This window comes from Rhinoderma darwinii, chromosome 5 (genome assembly GCF_050947455.1).
Source record: "Rhinoderma darwinii isolate aRhiDar2 chromosome 5, aRhiDar2.hap1, whole genome shotgun sequence".
Classification (NCBI taxonomy): domain Eukaryota; kingdom Metazoa; phylum Chordata; class Amphibia; order Anura; family Rhinodermatidae; genus Rhinoderma; species Rhinoderma darwinii.
In genome coordinates, this window is record NC_134691.1 from 23,087,446 (window position 1) to 23,110,855 (window position 23,410).

Consider the following 23,410-nt stretch of genomic DNA (forward strand, 5'->3'; position numbering starts at 1 on the left):
AGGGTAAGACGAGGGTCACGTCAGGCCTTTTCTTACATCTGCTGGATTGTTTACTTAGCCCCCCTCCTCCATGTCTATTAATTGTGACGGATTTAATTATGACTAAAAGGGTGGGAGTCAGTCTGGCTGATCCGCACATTTCTTCTAACTCGGAGAGATACACTGACAAGTAACGTCTTGCAAAAACAATGGAGTCAGCCTCGTCCAATTTTAGTTGGGCCAGGATTGAGTAAGAGCGGCTACCAATACCATTTTCCATAGGAATGCATTGATTTCGACAATGGATGCCACTCAAAAAGCTCCTTGGCAGCAACCGAAGGTTGGCCCCGGGATGCCTCTTCCGCAATGGCCACTCACAATACAATATCCTACAATCCCCTTCCTGCCAAAATCGCACCACCTATACTTCTGTCTGCGTCGTAGACCTCTAACTATATCCTGGAATAGATAAATGCCGGAACTTCTCGCGTCTCAACCTCTGTCTCTAGCGGGTACTTGACCTGTCTTTATGCTGTGCTTTTAGTGGGTGCAGTAATCTACGTCTTGGTGGTACTTCGATAAAATCTTTTTGAGGAAGTGTCCTTGGCTTAAAGCCCTTTTACACGTGCCAATAATCGAGCAAACGAGCATTCATATGAACGCTTGTTCCTGATCATTGCCCTGTGTAAACGATGCAACGATCGGCCGATAAACGAGCAAACGCTGATTCATCGACTGATCGTATTGTTTATGTAGCAATAAATATTATTGTTGGCAGCACGTCTCCCTGTATAAACAGGGAAATGTGTGGGAACGAACGATCGTAGTAACTATCACTTTTCCACATAAGTTAACGAATCATTGCTCATTGTGAAAGGAGCAAATGAGCGCCGATCAAAAAGCTGTCTCATTGATCGGCGCTTGTTGTCACAGCCCTTATTGGCCGGTCTAAAAGGACCTTAAAGAACACTGAGAGACAATGATGGTCACGAAGGTAATCACTGACCATTTAACTTAACAAAATTTTGTTAAATTTTCAATTAGGTACGTGGTCCTAATCAAGGGGAAATCGTGTTTCTTGGTAGCCCAAAAACAATTACATAAAAATCTTCTTTAATTTTCACATTTTCCTCAGAATTCCAACTGAAATCTTGAGGCTTAGCCGGCCATACATGTGGCAATATTTCAACATAATGGGGCCAATAATTGTAATGAGTCACGTGATGTACGGCAACATATTGAGAATCCGGAGATGGTCTGTAAGATATTTCATGGAGTATCGTCAGCTGTGAAGTTTTCTTCTTGTGCGTGTAGTCCTAGCGAAATGAACAAACTGGTAGCATTTTCGCATCTGGCTATGTTGGCCATAGCGTACATCTGCTGCCTCTTTAATGGTTGTTTAAGAGGTGGTGTGAGTTTTGGCATACCACACACACACACACACACACACACACACACACACACACACACTTGAACTATGCGATAACTTGCTGTCTTGCTTGTACTATCTCAGGTGTTATGTCTATTATTAGAATTTGTTTTCATAGGTATATGAAGGCATCTACCCGTTCTTTCTATAAAAAAAAAGTCGCCCTTCTCCATCCTTCAGTCAACGTCACTGTCGTAATTGTCATGTAGCGTCTATTTCATACTGTGGTCAAATAGCGTTTTTGGCCATGACTGTCTAATGATTTTCTTTCCATCGATTATGTGCCATGACAGAAAGTGACATCCCATCCGTTATATCTTTTTGAAGAGTTACTAGAAGTCTCCTGCTGGGTAATTGGTTCTTACTCGAGTTCCTAAACTTAAGTGAGAGCGCTTATGGCTATCAGAAAGAGGGACTTGAAATGTTAGGTGGTTTTAGAAAAATCTTGAAGAGTCCAAAATGGTTGTCACTTTCCTATTAGCACTCCTTAATGAGGGGAAACCGAACTGTCTCATGTCACGTCCATTCGAGGGTTGTCGTGGGAAATACTTTTTTGGTTATTGCTCAAGAGAAGGCCTTCCAGGCGCAATTGCCAATTCATGGCATTGAAGAGAATGATGAGGGATCTTTGGAAGGGCAGCTCTAAGGCAAGTACAAATTTGGGGGTATGTCATGCCAACTATGATCAAAAGGCGGACTTTTTTGCCCAGACATACTTTAAAGGGGTTGTCACATCAAAACAACCCCCATTTTTTTTCTTCTCCTATGACTGAGCTGATTGTTGTGGATCGTTCATGCCACTTGTATTCCTTTCACTGGGGGAAAATGTAGTACTACATTGATCTCTATGGGCAACCCGTTTAATGCGTCTTGTCTGGCTAATAAAGGGGCACTAACCTCCTTTACCCCAATGAAAAAACCACCTGTGCCATGGACCGGCATCTGTTGACTCTTTTGGTAAATACTCCAATTGAGTTACATTTGAGTGTGTTCGGTTGCTGTTGATCACAGTGTATTTATTACCATATTATGCGATGCCAGTACCCTCCAAAATGTGACCAATCACTGGCTAATTACTTTCTTGGTCCAAGACGAATGAAATCCTAGTTGGCCGCCCTTGGATGAAGACCGCTAATTGCTCCATTGTTTCATAGTGTTAGGTCAGATGGTCATTACATAGGGCACCTAGACCCGATACTGATCATCTTCATATCTTTTCATCATCCCGTTCAATATCTTGCAGAGCAGCTGGCACATAGAGGAGGGTCTCGATTGGACCTAATAGGGCATGTTTACAGGGGTTGTCGTGGTGAAACCATTCCTGGTTTCTTGCATGAGGAAGGAAAATTGTGTCTTTTGAAGCGGACTTTCTCTGTTAAGGAGGGGTGTCTGTTCATGTCCTTAAGTCGATTAAAATATTTGTCCATCTTCCCCGTTTGCTCTAAAAGTCTCTCCACCACTGCGACGTCTGCTTGTCTGACATTGAGCTGCAACTCTGTGCTATTTGCCCCAATTGCTCTGCTCCTATTTTTTGCATTTTTTTCACTTTATTATAATTAACTATTACATCGCAGCGTTGTGGAATAGGTTTTATTTGAATCTTCTACATCTGCGTCTCCGAGCCTCCCTGTCCCATGACTGCCATGTTTACTATGTTAAATCGACTGTGCGGAGAATGGTGTGCAGCCGGGCGTGGTAAAAAGTGCACATTGAGCAAATGTTTAAGGACAGGCAGTCGTAATTACTTGCCGAGTCTGCCTGTAATGTGGATGTTCCGAATACATGCGTTATGGAAATATTGTCTAGTCACATTAGTAGGGAAGCACAGCTTTACGCCATGCCAGGGCCACCAAAAAGAAGCCACCTGGCCCCTGGAGAGCTTGGACTCCTAAAGTCTACAGTCATTTTTCCACTCCTAAAGATCAACTTCAGTCAGATGTGGATATTCTCTAGGAATCTAATGACGACAACAATAAACTTTTTGGTGGCACATAAGCCATTTAGATATTGTCCTAGTGACCAAATTCTGGAGAGTACTGTGTTGACTATCAAATATCTGGTGAAATTGCAATGCAGATGTCATAACTTGAGGTTACATCGAATAAGTCTCAAAATATCTCAAGGTCATAGTTAACAAAGCAGCCAACTTTTGGAGATCTGTCATTGGAGAAGCTTATACAGTATAACTTTTTGCAACATGGCGCAGGCCCAGATCACTCGTCAAGATGTAATTGGAGATCATGGATCAAAATTACCACTGATGACAGATCTGAATCTGAATGCCGCATTTTGGTTGGTAGATCTCTGCAGTCAACCACTAAATGGCCAGTTTCTCCTGCCACGAGTATTGGAGGCAATTTACTTCCACGTCCTCTTGTCTCAAGATGTCAATCCATCCCCCATATCATCAACATTGTGGAAGTCATTCGTATGGTAGACTGGATTAGTTTGATAATCAGGGCTGGACAGACCTTAGGATCTTGGTGGCCGCTGTTTCTGGCATTCAACATTTTGAGTAGTTTTCTGTTGACGTTAATAAGAGATCTTGAATAACAAGTCAAGTTAGTTTTTAGAGTGGTCTACCCGGCTGCTGATCTCTACAGTACTTTGTCCATCTTTGACTTCACAACATCTCATGCGTCACATTTAACTAGAAATTGGCTAAAAATATATTTTTGCTACTTTTTTAGCTGTAGCTGTGATTCATGGCGTCCTGAGCTTCTATATGAAGCCGTCACACCTAGAACACGCGGAGTTTGTTGCCACCAGCTAGGGTGTGTTCTCTTTCCTAGCATAAAATGTCAGTCTGTTTAGTTGTTTTATGTAACAGTGTAAGGCCTCATGCACACGACCGTAGCCATGTGCACGGCCGTGATTTTCGGGTCTGCTGGCCATGGAGTGTGAGCTGCGAGCCACCCGCAAATAGCGGGCTGTTCACATGGCCGCGGCCATTATTTTCAATGAGCCCGGATCGCAGAACACGGCCGTAATAAGGCTTGCCAGATCTTTCTGCGGTCCGGGCTCCAGGGCCATACAAGGACCGTGGAAACCAAGGTCGTGTTCATGGCCCCATAAGATTGAATGGTGTCGCAATTCTCCTGTGGATTTTTGGGGGAATTTCAGCCGCAAAAGCACATTTGTGTGCATGGGGCCTAAATGACCCGCAGCAGGTTTGTTGCCACGAGACACCACCACCTAGACCAGATTTTATTTCTAGTTGTCCTGATCTGTAGGTTGCACAAATAGCTAACTTTTTTTTTTTTTTTTTAGTCTGTATCTGAAATGGCCAAACTATCAACTTTGACAGCCACGTAGATCGCTCCAGGAACCCATTGGACTTTTTTTTTTTAGCGGCTCCGCTTTAAGAACTGTCCCATAACTTGAAGTCTATATAGGCATAGTTTACTTTTTGAATGTGAGTGAGCAAACATTCCCAAGGTATCTGCTTGTGGACCACTCAAGTACAACTTGTAATTACAATTTTTTTATAACATTTTGACAAGAATTGTAGAAATTGCAATCACGATTTGGGGCAAAAGTTGCCAACGCCTTTGGGTGCCGTTTGTAGGATTATCACTTCCTGTCACACATGCAAAGAGTTTAGCGGGAAGAGGGGCTCCTTTTGGCCTCAGAAAAACCCTCTTAGGCTAGGAATCTGGAAATGTGTCGCATTGTATCGTGGTTTTTAATTTTTATCAACATCAGGCCCATTTTGAGCATTTTTTATTTTTTGCACACCTTTTTTTTATTTTTATTTATTTTTAAAAAAAATTTGTTCCAGGATGCCTCTTGCCCCTACAGTAACCCACCAAAGAACTGTGAATCCACCACTGAGTTGTGGATATGCAGCTGTGAAGTTGTAGAAAGTTATTTTGCAGACTAGCAGAATCTTCCTTAGTCAGGTGCTGGATTAATTAAATGCCAATGTATTAATACATTTTGGGTGTAATTGTCCTTTTATTGTTCTTGAATGTCAAGTGGAAGCTCTGGCTACGTGAGTTTACCATCTTCAATAAAAATAAATTTCGGGGGCTATGAAGGTACTTTTTTTTATTTATTTTTTTTTTAATCCATGACTGAACTGTCATTCAGGGACGACCGGTTGCTGTCGGACAGAAAGCGGCCATTGTCTCGGGTTCACAGAACAATCTGTTATCGTAGAGAGAGGCTTGCAGAGACCTTTGAGTTAATCCTGGTAGTTTTTTTTGCTCCGTAATGAAAGAAGCCTGGCCTTTACAAAGAGGCAAACGTAAATTACTCAGATGATGAGGTGGATTCAATTTCTTTTAAAAGGTTGTGGAGTGGGAACAGGTTTGGAGGCTGATGATTCCCCCTATCACTAACTCGTTCCCAGGTCTTCCACTCTTTGGGACCTGTCTGCCAAGTGCTCCATTTTGAAGGAAACAATAAACCTAACATTAAAGTTTTCTTATATAAAACTCACAATTGTGTATGTAAAATTCTCAGAAACTGAAGATTCAGCAATATATTTTGATAGTCCAGCAGACACAGGAGCAGCATGATGCCAGACTATTGGGTTTCACAGCTGTCGGGCGTCCCCAAACAGGGACTCTGTTGTTCAGGAAAAAAGGTAGCATCAATGGATTCAAAACGGGATTGTAATCATCAAGGACCCAGTGGTCTAATCCCACATTTCGGGCGGTTTTAGATCCCTTTGTACTACAGTACGTACATTGTTTTCTTTTTCTAAAAGGACCCTATTGAAAAGGTTTGTTACATCAAGATTACCTCTAAAAACCTCCACTCCGACGATCGGCAGATAACTACGGGTTCGGCCATACATTTCCCCTGCTGAAACCAGTTCCGCCAGACTGGGAGCTACCCTTGCTTAGTGACTCTCTGATGTGCCTCCTAGAGGGTGGACCCCAATAGGGTAGCCCCTTCTATGATTTCCATATGCCCTAATAGAGCATATGGACAAGGGTTGTCTTAATGAGACAACCCTTCTAACGCCTAAGTACTGGCCTATTTTGGAACTCATTAACTTGCACCATTACCAAAATGGTCGATATGTTTGTGTAAGGCCGAATTCAGACGAACGTGGTCTATGTCCGTCACACGGACTCATGTATTTCAATAGGGCCGTTACACGACCGTTGTTTCAATGGACAGTGTGAAGGGTCAGTTGAAAAATAGAACATGTTCTATTTTGTTCCGTTTTCACGAATCCCTCGATTGACTCAAGACTGTAGTGATCCGTGAAAACTGGAACCGCACGGTGGCAACTTTGACGTGAAAGACGGACGTTTTTTCACGTCCGAGGAAAAAATGCATACTAAGGTCGAATTTAGATGAACGTCGGGAAACTGTCTGCAGTCTAAAGATGTATTTCAAGCAAAATTCCACTTTCAAATAACATATTTACAGCATTCCAAAATTGAGTAACTTTGTAAATGCTTTGCTTTACTAATATTAGAGTTAGAGGATAGTTTTCTTTTTTTTGTTTTTTTTTGTTTCTCCATTTACATCTTGGGGCCTGTTCACATCAGCGTTGGCTTTCCGTTGAGGGGTTCCGTCTGAGGTTTCCGTTGTGGAACACCTCAACGGAAAGTCAAACGGAAACCTTAGCTTCCGTTTTCATCACCATTGACATCAATGGTGATGGAAACATTGCTAATCTCCGACGCAACCCCTCATCGGAAAGCCAACACTGATGTGAACAGGCCCTACAGCTATAGTCAGAACTCAAGGTCAGTTGACGGTGGAGAAAACAACCTGAAATAACTAAAAATTGCCACAAAAACAGTAAAGCTAAGTAGATGCAGATTTATAATTGCAGCTAACAAATGTACGACCTCCATGATGTACAGTGCATAATATTCTGTAAAAATACATTGTGATGATGAGTAGTAAGTTTTTTTTTTTTCTTTCTTATAGGGCAGTTACCCAGTTTGGGAAGATTTTATAAACAAAGCTGGAAAACTGCAGTCACAGCTCAGGTGAGTAGTCTGTGAATTTAAAGGAGAACTCCTAGAAAAATGTTAATTAAAGTGACACTCTACTTTTACCCAGAGATAAAGCACTCCTTAAGTTTAACCAACAGGCAGGGCCGGTGTTAGACAAAGTGTGGCCCTGGGCAAAGTTAAAAGTGGGGCTGAATAATACCGCCACACCATAACCACATAGTGACTGAATAATAGCCCCATACTGTTACTGAATAATACTGCCACACCAGAACCACATAGTGACTGTATAATACCCCCGTACTGTAACTGAATAATACCGCCACAACATAACCACATAGTGACTGAATAATAGCCCAATACTGTTACTGAATAATACCGCCACACCATCACCACATAGTGACTGAATAATACCCATACTGTTACTGAATAATACTGCCACACCAGAACCACATAGTGACTGAATAATACCCCCATACTGTTACTGAATAATACCACCACACCATAACAACATAGTGACTGAATCATACCCCCATACTGTTACTGAATAATACCACCACACCATAACCACAGTGACTCAATAATAGCCCCATACTGTTACTGAATAATACCCCATACTGTTACTGAATAATACCTCCATACTGTTACTGAATAATACCCCATACTGTTACTGAATAATACCTCCATACTGTTACTGAATAATACCATCACACTATAACCACAGTGACTGAATAACACCCCCATACTGTTACTGAATAATACCGCCACACTATAACCACAGTGACTGAATAACACCCCCATACTGTTACTGAATAATACCCCATACTGTTACTGAATAATACCTCCATACTGTTACTGAATAATACCCCATACTGTTACTGAATAATACCTCCATACTGTTACTGAATAATACCCCATACTGTTACTGAATAATACCTCCATACTGTTACTGAATAATACCATCACACTATAACCACATAGTGACTGAATAATACCCCTATACTGTTACTGAATAATACCACCGTAGTGTTACTGAATAAAAACCACTATACAAAGAGCAATATCGTATACCATATAGTGTTAGATGCCAGTTATACACAGGAGCTCTACAGACAATATAAGTGATTACAGCATATTTATATCCAGTGACGCACAGGTGATGTCTTCTCTGATTAGAGTCGTTCACATTTCCTTTTTTTCTCCATCCGGCCCAGACCACTGTGACGACTTATTCCAGCAACGACTCATCTCTGCAGAATTTGACTGACACACACACATGATAGTTTTTGCTTTTCCAGCACCCTCCACAGCTATACCCCATCCTCTAAACAAACTTGTTATCCTCAGTGCCCCAGATGGGAATAATGATCCCTCAGTGCTCGACACAATGAAAGTGCCCCATCAGTAACAGTGTCCCCACACATTAATAATGCCCCCTTTGTGCCCCCTATAGATAGTGCCACACGGCCCCACAAACAAAAACAAAAAAATACTCTCCTAGCCCCATTCCCACAATGGACTGAGCTGCTCCACAGCCTTGAGACGCCGAAATGGGACCCAGTGACGTAATCACGCTGGCCTGCGCAGGTATTCTGTCCCAGCGCCTTAGGCTGGATTCACACGAGCATGTTCGGACCGTAAAGGACGGAACGTATTTCGGCCGCAAGTCCCGGACCGAACACAGTGCAGGGAGCCGGGCTCCTAGCATCATATTTATGTACGATGCTAGGAGTCCCTGCCTCTCCGTGGAACTACTGTCCCATACTGAAAACGTGATTACAGTACGGGACAGTTGTCCCGCAGCGAGGCAGAGACTCCTAGCGTCGTACATAAATATGATGCTAGGAGCCCGGCTCCCTGCAGTGTTTTCGGTCCGGGACTTGCGTCCGAAATACGTTCCGTCCTTTATGGACCGAACATGCTCGTGTGAATACAGCCTTATAGGTTGCAATCCTAACATGGCCTGTAGCCTATTGAATGCCGGAGCAGGGAGCTGCTCCACCATACTATTCAAGTGTATCTGCGTCCTAAGGACGAAGATACAATTGAATGCGGCAGCTGCTAGCAATGCCACCAGGCATGAGGGGGCCTGGGGCGCCCGGCCCATAAATGTAATGTCGTGGGCCCCGTAGCATTTGCCATGTTTGCCCCCCCTAACACCGGCCATGTCTACAGGCATGCACAGAGCGCATACGTACAGGTTCCTAGACAGGCAATGACAACTTCTTCTTGGCACCAGACTGCACTAGTAAGCTGCAGGAGCGTCCTGCTTGAAGAACCTGTGGGATCTCTGAAACCGCGTGTGACATTGATTGTGTCTATGCACTAGGAATCACTATTGTTTTTTTTTTTTTTTTGGTGCACTGTATGGCGATATTAATTTGGCGATATATTATGGTTTTCTATAACCACTCTATGGTGGTAGTATTGAACCACTGTATGGCGCCATTATTTAGGCTTTGCGCGGCACAAATACTTATTTCCTATAAATAGAGGTTATGGTTCCGTCGTAGGATTCAACTGCTGTTACCCCCACCAATCGCTAGACTAAAAGGGCAATAGTCGCTATGTTCTAGTGTTTAGGGGTCCTATTGATCGTTCCCTGACCAGTAAGTTATGATGTATTTTAACTATATATAATTACTCATTTTCCAGGGATATACGTTACCTTTAGCGGTTATCACCACTGTATGGTGATATTATCTGCACATTATATTGCACTGTATGGTGATATTATCTGCACATTATGTTGCACTGTATGGTGATATTATCTGCACATTATATTGCACTGTATGGTGATATTATCTGCACATTATGTTGCACTGTATGGTGATATTATCTGCACATTATATTGCACTGTATGGTGATATTATCTGCACATTATGTTGCACTGTATGGTGATATTATCTGCACATTATGTTGCACTGTATGGTGATATTATCTGCACATTATATTGCACTGTATGGTGATATTATCTGCACATTATATTGCACTGTATGGTGATATTATCTGCACATTATCTTGCACTGTATGGTGATATTATCTGCACATTATATTGCACTGTATGGTGATATTATCTGCACATTATATTGCACTGTATGGTGATATTATCTGCACATTATATTGCACTGTATGGTGATATTATCTGCACATTATGTTGCACTGTATGGTGATATTATCTGCACATTATATTGCACTGTATGGTGATATTATCTGCACATTATATTGCACTGTATGGTGATATTATCTGCACATTATATTGCACTGTATGGTGATATTATCTGCACATTATCTTGCACTGTATGGTGATATTATCTGCACATTATATTGCACTGTATGGTGATATTATCTGCACATTATATTGCACTGTATGGTGATATTATCTGCACATTATATTGCACTGTATGGTGATATTATCTGCACATTATGTTGCACTGTATGGTGATATTATGTTGCACTGTATGGTGATATTATCTGCACATTATGTTGCACTGTATGGTTGCATAATTTTTACACTATATGTGGTACTATTTAAAAACTCTGGCGTTTAGGTTATTGGTACTATGACATTTGGCCGTTCTATTTTGTGCCGCTTGGTTTAAGCCACTCCTACTTCATTTAAACCACACTCGCTTTGCAATGTTCTGATGCAACTTCAGTTTTCTGTTTTTCCAGGCGGACATCTTTAGAGGAGATCAGTCTTTAGAGGAGATCTGCAGTGATTTTACACATATTAGTATGCAATGTTTTGTTTGATGATGAAATCTGCAGTGTGTGAATAACACACAGGCTTTATCATGGTTTATTTACTAAGTACTTGCTATGAGAACGGGAAATGAAATGCTGCCGGCCTGTGATGGACGGTGGATGACCAGCATTATATTGAGTTCTAGGAGACGTGACAATCTGTCAATGAAAGTGCTGGTCTTTGCTTTCTGAAACTGGGTCGCTGTAAGGGGGGGGGGGGGCGGCTGACGTCTTTTATGCGCAATCCTCTCTGCACAGCAACTCCATCGCCTCTACAAAAGATAGTCCGACCTGTCTCCATAGTAACAAAAGAGCCGGGTAGCACCGACTAAGCGAGCGCATAGAAGGAAAAATACCTAGATGTCGCCTGGCAATGCCCGGTCTCCTAACTGCAGCCACTGGCTAATGTATAATCGTAAAAGAAAATCTCTCTCATACAGTTGCTTTTTCTTTCGCTCGTGCTCGCTCTTGCTCTCGCTCTCGCTCGTTCTCTCTCTCTTTCGCTCGTGCGCGCTCTCTCTATCTCTTTCTTTCTTTCTTTCGCTCGTGCACTCTCTCTTTCTTTCTTTCGCTCGTGCGCTCTCTCTTTCTTTCTTTCTCTCGTGCGCTCCCTCTCTCTCTCCCGCTCGCTCGCTCGTTCGTTCGTTCGTTCTCTCTTTCTTTCTTTCTTTCTTTCGCTCGTCGTCTCTCTTTCTTTCGCTCGTCGTCTCTTTCTTTCGCTCGTCGTCTCTTTCTTTCGCTCGTCGTCTCTTTCTTTCGCTCGTCGTCTCTTTCTTTCGCTCGTCGTCTCTCTTTCTTTCGCTCGTCGTCTCTTTCTTTCGCTCGTCGTCTCTTTCTTTCGCTCGTCGTCTCTTTCTTTCGCTCGTCGTCTCTTTCTTTCGCTCGTCGTCTCTTTCTTTCGCTCGTCGTCTCTTTCTTTCGCTCGTCGTCTCTTTCTTTCGCTCGTCGTCTCTTTCTTTCGCTCGTCGTCTCTTTCTTTCGCTCGTCGTCTCTTTCTTTCGCTCGTCGTCTCTTTCTTTCGCTCGTCGTCTCTTTCTTTCGCTCGTCGTCTCTTTCTTTCGCTCGTCGTCTCTTTCTTTCGCTCGTCGTCTCTTTCTTTCGCTCGTCGTCTCTTTCTTTCGCTCGTCCTCTCTCTTTCTTTCGCTCGTCCTCTCTCTTTCTTTCGCTCGTCCTCTCTCTTTCTTTCGCTCGTCCTCTCTCTCTTTCTTTCGCTCGTCCTCTCTCTCTTTCTTTCGCTCGTGCTCTCTCTCTTTCTTTCGCTCGTGCTCTCTCTCTTTCTTTCGCTCGTGCTCTCTCTCTTTCTTTCGCTCGTGCTCTCTCTCTTTCTTTCGCTCGTGCTCTCTCTCTTTCTTTCGCTCGTGCTCTCTCTCTTTCTTTCGCTCGTGCTCTCTCTCTTTCTTTCGCTCGTGCTCTCTCTCTTTCTTTCGCTCGTGCTCTCTCTCTTTCTTTCGCTCGTGCTCTCTCTCTTTCTTTCGCTCGTGCTCTCTCTCTTTCTTTCGCTCGTGCTCTCTCTCTTTCTTTCGCTCGTGCTCTCTCTCTTTCTTTCGCTCGTGCTCTCTCTCTTTCTTTCGCTCGTGCTCTCTCTCTTTCTTTCGCTCGTGCTCTCTCTCTTTCGCTCGTGCTCTCTCTCTCTCTCTTTCGCTCGTGCTCTCTCTCTCTCTCTCTCTTTCGCTCGTGTTCTCTCTCTCTCTCTCTCTCTCTCTCTCTCTCTTTCGCTCGTGCTCTCTCTCTCTCTCTCTCTCTCTCTCTCTCTCTCTCTCTCTCTCTCTCTCTTTCGCTCGTGCTCTCTCTCTCTCTCTTTCGCTCGTGCTCTCTCTCTCTTTCGCTCGTGCTTTCTCTCTCTCTCTCTCTTTCGCTCGTGCTTTCTCTCTCTCTCTCTTTCGCTCGTGCTCTCTCTCTCTCTCTCTCTCTCTCTCTCTCTCTTTCGCTCGTGCTCTCTCTCTTTCGCTCGTGCTTTCTCTCTCTCTCTCTCTTTCGCTCGTGCTCTCTCTCTCTCTCTCTCTCTCTCTCTTTCGCTCGTGCTCTCTCTCTCTCTCTCTCTTTCGCTCGTGCTCTCTCTCTCTCTCTCTCTCTCTCTTTCGCTCGTGCTCTCTCTCTCTCTCTCTCTCTCTCTTTCGCTCGTGCTTTCTCTCTCTCTCTCTCTTTCGCTCGTGCTCTCTCTCTCTCTCTCTCTCTCTCTCTTTCGCTCGTGCTCTCTCTCGCTCTCGCTCTCTCTCGTGCTCTCTCTCGCTCTCGCTCTCTCTCTCTCTCTCTCTCTCTCTTTCGCTCGTGCTCTCTCTCTCTCTCTCTCTCTCTCTCTCTCTCTCTCTCGCTCTCTCTCGCTCTCTCTCTCTTTCGCTCGTGCTCTCTCTCTCTCTCTCTCTTTCGCTCGTGCTCTCTCTTTCGCCCCCCCCATAGGGAGAGTAAAGCAGTTGCCTATGGCAACCAATGCCATTTCAGCTTTGATTTTTCAGAGACCCTTTTAATAAAAGCTACAGCCTGATTGGAGGATATGGACATTCCTTTATAAAAGGTTTGATACATTTCCCCTCCTATGCCCATATGTAGCAGAGCTGAGCATGTTTATATCTACACATGTATTTATAATACTCGCACTCCATTATTAACACGCACGTTTAGTTGTTTGCCACAATTCATCATGACATCCAACTATGGATTTTCATAGGACTGCAGGTCACCTACTCCAGTAACGGACGCAATTATTCATTAGCAGCCGTCCGATTTGCTAAGCAGTGTCCTGAATATGTCTACATCTGTGGTCCACGAAACCTATGCTACTAGAACGGGACCCTGAGCAGACACCAACTGACACCATCGAAACCAGAGTTTTCAGTTTCCATCACCATTGATTTCAATGGTGACAGAGCCGGTGCCCGTGATTTCCGTTTGTCTGTTGATCACCGGACCCGTCATTTTGCCAGAAGCAATAGCGTAGTCGACTACGCTATTTCTTCTCTATTGCTTCCGGCAAAACTATGGGTCCGGTGCACAACAGGCACAAACGGAAACCACGGGCACCGGCTCCGTCACCGTTGAAATCAATAGTGATGGAAACGGAAACCTCTGGTGTCGGTTTCTGTCTGCTCAGGGTCCCGTTCTGACGGAAACCTCCGACGGAACGTCCGAACGGGACCCCAACACAGATGTGAACAGAGCCCAAGTGCTCCTTTATTCTTGTAGGTGGGAGCGTCAAAGGGTTAAATGACAATTTTTTAAGAATATGGATTTCATTCCATGTATAAGAATTGATCACTTAAGGGATTTGCACATATTTTTGGCTCCTGCTGTACCGTAAGGAAGCGTTTATTAACCCCGTGTAGAACATTGTACACAATGTAGATGAATAGATTCGCAGTGACCTCTTTTTCTTTCCGTTGGCTAAGCTCCATCTTGTAAATTCATTGAAATTGTCTCCTGCTGTGTTTCCAACAGAGTGGAAACTATTGTCATTTAATTAGACATATTCTTATATAGAAACGCCATGAAAGCCCCGACCCAGTGTGATCCATTAGGAGCTTCTGCTAATCTGACCGCCATTTACCGATCACAGCGATATATTTTTTGACAATATTGTAGTTTTCAGACAAAAAAAAAAAAAGTTTTGTGTAATTTCGAGACGGTTTGTTTGCTGACAACCCCTGCGGCGCCCACAACACGAGTCCTAAGAGTCCTGAATCGCAATCTATTTTTTTTTGCTGTGATTGTAACCTCATAACTGTATAATTTCTCTATAGGACCACTGTGGTGGCAGCTGCGGCGTTCCTTGATGCCTTCCAGAAGGTGGCTGACATGGCAACCAACACTCGGGGTAAGTAGTCGACTGCATTTTCTGGATTTCTCTGTTAAAGGAAAAATCCAGTCATCGCATCAATTTTATTTGGATGGCCCCCAGTGATGATCGGGATGGATAATTGAAAAAATTATGTTTACAAACCCCTTTATTATTATTTTTTTTAATTATGTCCTTTGATGCATCATTTTATTTGTTATTTACTTAATCTTTCTCCCCATGGGAGGAGCTTAGTGGTCACATGATGGTGCGCTCCTGCCAAATGAAACCCAGTCACAGCTGACACATTTTCTTGTAATTAATAATTAAAGGGGTTTTACGTTACTTTAAAGGGTAACTAAACGTTCAACAAACTTCTGACATGTCATAGTGACATGTCAAAAGTTTTGATAGGTTGGGATCCGAGCGCTGAGACCCCTACCAATCGCTAAACGAAGCGGCAGTGGTGCTCGTGTGAGCGCTCAGCTGCTTAGTTTCTGTTCGCCTTTTTCCAGATAGCCGATCTAGCGGAGTACGGGCTCATAGACTTTCTATTGAGTCCGTACTCCGACACACTGGTTTCCGGAAAAAGTCAAAACAGAAACTAAGCGGCTGAGCGCTCACACGAGCACTTCTGCCGCTTGGATTTAGCGATTGGCAGGGGTCTCAGTGCTCGGACCCCACCAATCAAAGCTTCTGACATGTCACTATGACATGTCAGAGGTTTGAACGTTTAGTTACCCTTTAATATTAATGACTTTTCCTTAGGATAGGTCATCAATGTTGGATCGGTAGGGCTCCTCTTACCCATAATTGTTTACCTGGTACTGTAGCTAGTTGCTGTGCAGTCCCATTTGAGTGAATGGGACTGGCATAGCCACAATCTATGGCGCTATTGCCTAGGTCAATAATGAGGGGGAAGCTGCACTCGCTTAGCGAACTAGCGAGTGTGTTGGGAGTCGAACCCTTACAATCTCTCACATTTGCTCAAGTGTCGACACAGGTTTCATGATGATATCAAAGAAAGTAGGTCGGTCCACCAAGATATCTTTCATAGGTGGATCCGTATTATTTTTTTCTAAAACCTTTGTTTTGTTTGTTTTTACTCTACATACTCCACTACATATGTTATTCAGTCAATTTGTTACTCCACTCGCAACCACAGATACAGTCTACATTTTCTAGGATTATGTTTGGAGTCTGTCAGCAGACTGCTGACAGCCACACCCTTTACAGCTTTGCTGAGCTTCTGAATTGCAGTGTACTAGCCTGGCTCTACATCCGGCTACCCTGAATGTGTATGTAGATGAACAATAGCTGTAAGGGTTTAATATGTGTAATTGATAGATATTTGAGCATTAAACCCACTAATAAAAGGTCCGGTATGGTACTGGCAAACTGGAATCTACTCTTGAAAATGTCTTTGGTTTGAGTATGTTCTAGTCCATAGAATTCCTGACAAATTTACCCCCCCCCCCCCCCTCTTAAATCCGGCCATATGTCTCAATGACACCTACGGTTAGTGAGACATCAGTCCTCTCATTGATTCCTTTCTGTGATGCTGGTGCCGCCGGTGATCAATCTAATCCTTCTCTATGAGAGGACATTTAGATGGCGGAGAAGCCCTTGTTCCTGACCCACTTCACAGGCCAATGACTGGCTTTACCTTTGGTAGAATGTTATTAATTAAGGTTAAGATATTGGCTGAGTTAATCTAGCTTGAATAACATACACAGAGGTATTTTCTTTGCCCATCCAAAATATGCAATGGATGTCGCTATTTTGACTACCAGCATTTTCTCTAGTTCACTCGAAGGCCCTGTTCACATGGAGTTTTTTGCAGGCAGAAAAATCTGCCTCAAAATTCTGCCTGCACCCGCATTTTTCGCCCGCGGCAATTGAGCACCGCGGGGAAAAAACCGCCACGAAAAAACGCAATGTCTGGCTCCCATTCATGTCAATGGGAGGTCAGAGCTGGAAACGCCCGAAGAAAGAGTATGTTGCTTCTTTTCCCCGTGAGCGTTTTTTACCGCTTGCGGGATACAAATGCCTCCGCCATTTTAGTTTTTTTTTGGCCCTGTTTCTGCGACAAAAACAGTAGCAAAATACTGTGTGAACTAGCCCTTAGTCATTGCATACAAGGAAATTACATACACTCTCGTTCCAAAGTCTTGTGGGGATATTTAGAGTGCTGGGGGCTGCGGACTTGGTCTCTTGGGTCTTAAAATAATGTTTTTGGAATGTGCACAAAAATCTAGAAAAGTGGCAGGTCCTCTTCCACTGAGATTTAATAAGGACCTATGAAAACTAGACTGCTCCTTTTAAATCTGACAAATAGTTACCTCCACATGATCCAGGTGACTGATATTGTATATTAATATAATTTTTTTTAATTAGTGCGTGGATAATGATTAAGTTCCGTTCATTAGCCAAGTAATATCCAGGGCTTAGTCCGGACTGCAGTATATGATCAGTTTTAGCAGCTGGATTATCCGGTCAATAACAACTTTTTTTTTTTCTATCCAAAGAGCTTAACCTTCCTAAGCCTCATAGTGAGGGGACGTGACGAGTTGGCGATGGCGGGCGGCTGTATGTGCTCCTCAGGCCTAACAGTCCATTTTATAAGAGCCGCGACCTGTCAGCACGAGGCCCAATGCATTTAATGTGCTTATATCCGCAGCGTGTATAGTAGGAAAGTGTCAGCGTGTGAAAGGCAGAGGGTAACTCTTAGTTCCTACGTTTCCAGAGTAATCCACACTTTTTTTTATGTTATCAGTGTATACAGAGCAGCTTACAGCCTGTTATGCGGTTCAGACCAGTATTACTTTCTAGTCGAATATTCGCAAATTCAAGTTTGTCGCTGGAGCCTTTTTATTTTGTGACGCCTAAATAGGTTTTATGTAACTAAAGTTTATTTAAAAAAAACACCGGCCCATTTTTATAGAAAATGCCTAAATAATAAACAGTGTACAAAAACTACCATATGGTACCCTTATATTATATAGTACTGCCATTTAGTGCTAACATAAAACTTCATTACAGTGTCCAAATAATTATTCATTAAAATGCCTAAGTAATAATCCCTTACGCTCCATGCACACGAACGTATATTTTCCTGTCCATAAATACGTGTCCTTTCTCCCCCGTAATCCACCATTATTTACGGACCTTTTTTTAGTGCAAAATTGCACTACACTAATCGGCAGACCCCTTCTCTCCATCAGTGCAGATAGAGAGAAGGGGCAGCCCTTTCCGCAGTAAAAGAAATTGATACTTACCCGGGCTGTTTTCTTGGTGACGGCGTCCCTCTTTCGACTTCCAGCCCGACCTCCCTGGATGACGCAGCAGTCCATGTGACCGCTGCAGCCTGTGATTGGCCTGTGATTGGCTGCAGCGGTCACATGGCCTGAAACGTCATCCCAGGAGGCCGGACTGGAAGAAGAAGCAGGGAGATCTGGGTAAGTATGAACTTTTTTATTTTATTTACGGGTTTATCTATATTGTGATCGGTAGTCTCTGCCCAGGGTGCTGAGAGAGTTACTGTTGATTGTTTAACTCTTTCAGCACCCTGGACAGTGACTATTCCCTGACGTCCCCTAGCAACGCTCCCGTTATTACGGGTGCACACACGTAGTCACCCGTAATTACGGGAGCCCCATAGACTTCTATGGGCCTGCCCGTGCCGTAATTACGGCCTGAAATAGGACATGTTCCATATTTTTCAACGGCCCAGGCACCTTCCCGTAAGCATACGGAAAGGTACCCGTGGCCAATAGAAGTCTATGGGCCCGTAATTACGGCCGTTTTTAAGTTTGTGTGCATGAGGCCTTAAGGTGCCCAAATAATACTGCATATACAGCCCATATAATACCGCCATATAAATCAGATCAAAGGACTTTGTGGCTGATTTACCACATAATTGTTGGGCACATACTTGCAAATGAACGCTCTGCAGACTACTAACAGTAGAACTAAGCTTCTCCGCTCCAATCTCTGATTGCTCCTGGGGATCCCATCTTTGGGGGTAGGTCCTAGTAACCGGGGGCTCTGGACAATTGCCAGCCTCTAAAACTGGCTCTGGCACTATTGTAGCCAGTGTGATCATAACCTGTGATCACCTATGTGATCATCACATGACCATCACAGGTTTTTATCCACTTAAAGTAAGCAATGTAGGTCCCAATTCAATGACCGCTAGCAGAGATCTTGAGTATATGTGTATAACCTTTCCATATTGATTAAATGAGCTTTGCTAAAAAAATAATAATACCCCTTTAATTTAATAATTTCTTGTTCAGGAGATGAATTAGGTTATGGGTATTGTGTAGGCATCGTGACCGCATTAAACCCGTCTCGATGAGTGTTGCGTGTCCTGATTTTCTCTCTCTACTTTGAAGGTCGGACATTAAAGCTTATTTTTTTGTATTTGTGTCAGACCTAAATTAGTGCTGCTTTGATGCTCTTCGCCAAGGGTTTCACCAGTGTGCGGGATGAAGCAGTTGCCATGGCGACCGACTCTGGTTCACCGTCCGGCGCTGTAGCTGTCAGGGGATAGGGCGGGCGGAGATCTCCTCTGCATCTTGCATGAAATTAACACTTTGTGACAGAGCTGATGCTTAGCTGCGCTGTGTGCCAGACCCGCAGGGCCTGTATGTAGGGAAGCAGTCATTCTGCATTGGGGAACATTACATGATTTCTGCTTCCTATAGGGGAATGAGCAAAAATACAATACCGTTTTCATCTATCGTATGTCGGTGACCTTAAATGTCTTCTGCCATTTCAGTTATGGGGTTTAAAACTGTATTAATCTAAATTGGTTTTTATTTTTCCTAGATTTAAAGGGCAATTGTCCAGTTTTTCCAACCTCTGCCACACGTAATAAAAAAAAAAAAAGCAAAATATGTACATTTTGTGACCTGACCATCTGCCAGTTCAGTTACTGCACTTGAAAGTTTAGTCAGCCAATAAAAGCACAACAGTCCCCTCCGATGTCTGCCGTCAGGAAAAATAGGCTTGTAATTTTGGATATCAATATGGCCGATCCTTTGTTCCCCTGGGAAATAGACCAATGCCTGAGGTGTCTGGCAGCGAACTATTCCCTTGTGCGTGTTTATGGGTGTGTCATGAAAGAGCTTTTGGCCGACCTAATGAGCGCGGCCATCCACAAGATAAGTCTTCCGATTTCGGTCGGATTTGCTGACCATCTAAGGCTTCGGTCACATCTGCGATTACGGTATTGGTTCCGTCAAAACGACAGACCCTTGCACAATGGAGACAAACTGAAAACCTTGGCATTGGATCCGTCACCATTGAAATCAATGGTGATGGAAATGTTTGTTTTCCTTTTTGTGTCTGTCAGGGCTCCATTCCAACAGAAGGGAGCCCTAGCGCAGATGTGAACGAAGCCATAGAGGGCTCCCGACTCTCACCCCCCCCCCCCGCCCGATGACAGATGTTGAGGGGAAAGAGGGATTGGCTATGTGGAATTTTAACATGGGCAATTCTGTGTTCACGCCGAAGAGGTGTTTGAGATTGATGGCTAATAACGTTTGTCTCACCAGAGATAAGCCACCTACTTTTTTACTTGCTCTTAGGTACATGCCCTGGTCATCCAAATGCTCTAGGTTTTTATGAAAAAAAAAACCAGAGGATCTGACCTCTTTCTTATATCAGAATCCTATGAAGTCGGTCATGATGGGTGAATCTGTTAAGTTCTAAATTACGTGGGACAGGAAGTGAGAAATAAAGGGACTGTGATGGACAAAAATTCCGTAGAACTCAGAAGCCCTTTAGACCACTCCATGACTCCATTTCACTTTTCCTAGTGTCCTGATAAAAACATTCGTGGTCATTAACTAAAAACAATCCAAAAAGTCAAGGAGCCAGATGCCAATTTCTAGGTGAATTCGCATCTGGCTCCTTAACTTTTTGAATTGTTTAGCTGATGAACTTGAAAGTGCTTATTAGGACACTAGGAAGGTCAAATTGGCATCTGAATTCGACAGAGTTTGTCGATCACGGACCCTTTATTTCTCATCGTCTGCATTAGTTGATGGGTGTAACATCTGACCCGTTGAGCCGTTTGGAAACTATGGTCCATACAGGGTTCCAAAAACACCTCAATTAAGTTCTTATGGTTTTTAAGTCTGCTAAGATGTTGTCATTAAAGTGTGTAATGACCCTCACCATGACGTGGTTAATTTCACTTGATCGTCTACATGACTGATCATAATTCTCATCATCCTCGCACCAGCCCTGTCTACACACAGACACAGCTGTAAATACTGAACAGCAGATTCATCTTCACTGCTATTTCCTGCCGCGCCAGTAATGAACGTTCCCAAAAATAGCTCCTTCATTTGCCTTGTCCTATTTTACTGAAGGTTGTAAATGCTGACTCCTCAACGAACACAATGGCACGTGCTGCTTGGTTTGCATACTATACAGATCGCATGGTTACAGTATACAATTAGTCATCTTGTGTTTGTGTATTTTTTTTTTTCAGGTAAAAAAACACAAAAACGGGAAGGTTCATCTAGTGCTACAACTCGCCATTATATCTCGTGTTGAGATCAAGGTCCATGCCTGCGCTGTATACTCAGGACACCTTCAGGACTAAGCCATAGCATTGTCCGCCCATTGTTCGGATACCGAATCTTGACACAGTCTATGTTTGCGAGTTGAAGAGCCCCTTTTAATAACCCCTGCGCTACAGGAAGCTTTACAATGGACAATTATCGGGCAGACGATGGTTCATAGAACGCGAGTTGCCGATAATTGCCCTGTGTTAACAGGGCGGCGATCAGCAGATGAACGAGCAAACGCTCAATCATCTGCTGATCGGATCGTTTAGAAAAGTAAAATAATATCTGTGTAAACGGGGAGATGCGCTGCCGACATGATAATTTATTTGGACGAGCGATCCGAGTAACAACCGCTCGTCCCCATACATATCTCCTTGTGACAGAAGCAAATGAGCGCCGATCAATGAGCTGTCTCATGGATTGGCGCTCGCTGCACTGGCCAAAATCGGCCCGTGTAATAGGGCCTTAAGTCTTTCCGTTAAAACGAAGATATTTTGATATTTGTCTTTCCCTTTCATCTACCCAGAGATAAAGGTTTGACAGTCTTGTCCTCAGAAATACATAGGTATCTCTGGGTAGGTCAGAACAGTAGCAACCAGCTGAAATATACCACCTCAGCTATTTCATATCCTCCGAGTTGAGTTGGCCTTGGAGCATGGTCGACTTGATTCCATGTGTGAGGGACACCTGGAATCCATCGATTTTGGATAATCATTTGGACAAGATCTGAGGCAGATGTTTTGACGAAACATCTGACCATCTTTGGACCCCTTGAAATAGGAACACCATCTTTGCCTTTTCTCATAGAACATAGACTGATCAATTATGTTCATCTCAAGGGGGTTCTTTTAACATGTTGGAATATGGCCTTGTGTAATCTCAAATGCTTCTAATTGTCAGAAGCACGTCGTATCTCCACCCTACACAACCACCAGGATGGCCCAGTTTTGGCAAAAATCTTCGTGCAGAGTCAAGTCCTGTATGGTAAGCTTAAGTTGAGTTTAGCCTTGTACAATTGCATGCTTTAATTCAGGGTCATAAATGAGGAGCGCTCTCTCTCGTGACTTCTTGTAGGTCCACAGTACTTGATTTTGCTACGAAAATACTTTCTTGTGTCCTTCAAATTGAATTTCACTTTTTCCCACTGAATTCTGAATGGGTGGTGCGCATTCCTTATTTTGGAGGACCCTTGTTCTGACATAAAAAGCAGAGTTTTCCCAGTGACAGGAAGCAGCACTTCCATGAATAGATGGTCTTCATGCTGTGATCTATAATAGACCCACCTCCAGGTATATACCTCCAGCATGATGGAGTGTGTCAAGTGAGCTTGTGTTTTTGCTCTACGAGCTTGAGTTTTCATGTGTGAGCTTGCTTTTTGATGGACGGTTTGGAAAGCAGGAATGTTCAGATGGGGGGCACAGGATGTACTTCCACTATATCCAGTGTTTTTGTATTATTGCTTCCACAACGATGTGACGGTGAATGGATTTGCATAGGTAAAGTATCTTACGACCAGAAAGCATGCAGGAATGTGTCTTTTCTGCTTTTGTCCTTTTTTATGCTTTTTGCACTCTGTTCCATAACCTAATCGAGTCGAAAGCGTGACAATTCTAAGAACCTTGTATAGAAAATATTTTTATTTAAACCCAGAAGATGTGGAAACATGATCTTTCTGATTTAAGTGTCTCAGATTCCCTTAATTTACGTTGGCTCCGTGGTTATCTGTTACCTTTTTTAAGTTTGTATGTTCTCCCTCTATTTGTATGGGTCTCCTTGTGGCACTCTAAAATAGATTGGAAGCCCTAATGGGGACAGTCTGATGGGGAGTAAATCTGGTCGATATTTTGGATGGCCAAAAGGCAAATTCAGACCATTTTCTGCTGACTTTGTGTCTTTTTGTGACAAAAATGAGTGTGACAGACGCTGACTGAAGACCGATATCTGTGGAACAGTTGATCTGCCCTGTTGGATTTTTTCG

The 23,410-nt window shown here is 43.4% G+C and overlaps 1 protein-coding gene across 7 annotated transcripts in view; it reads left to right on the forward strand.

Annotated features, from left to right (window-relative positions):
* MTSS1 (MTSS I-BAR domain containing 1) overlaps positions 1–23,410 on the forward strand; it is a 148,300-nt gene that overhangs the window by 16,823 nt on the left and 108,067 nt on the right. For all 7 annotated transcript variants that reach the window (XM_075825747.1, XM_075825749.1, XM_075825752.1 and 4 more), the window contains 2 exons: positions 7,307–7,368; positions 14,814–14,887. In XM_075825747.1, the coding sequence (XP_075681862.1) occupies positions 7,307–7,368; positions 14,814–14,887 (136 nt within the window). The remainder of the gene's footprint in view (positions 1–7,306; positions 7,369–14,813; positions 14,888–23,410) is intronic.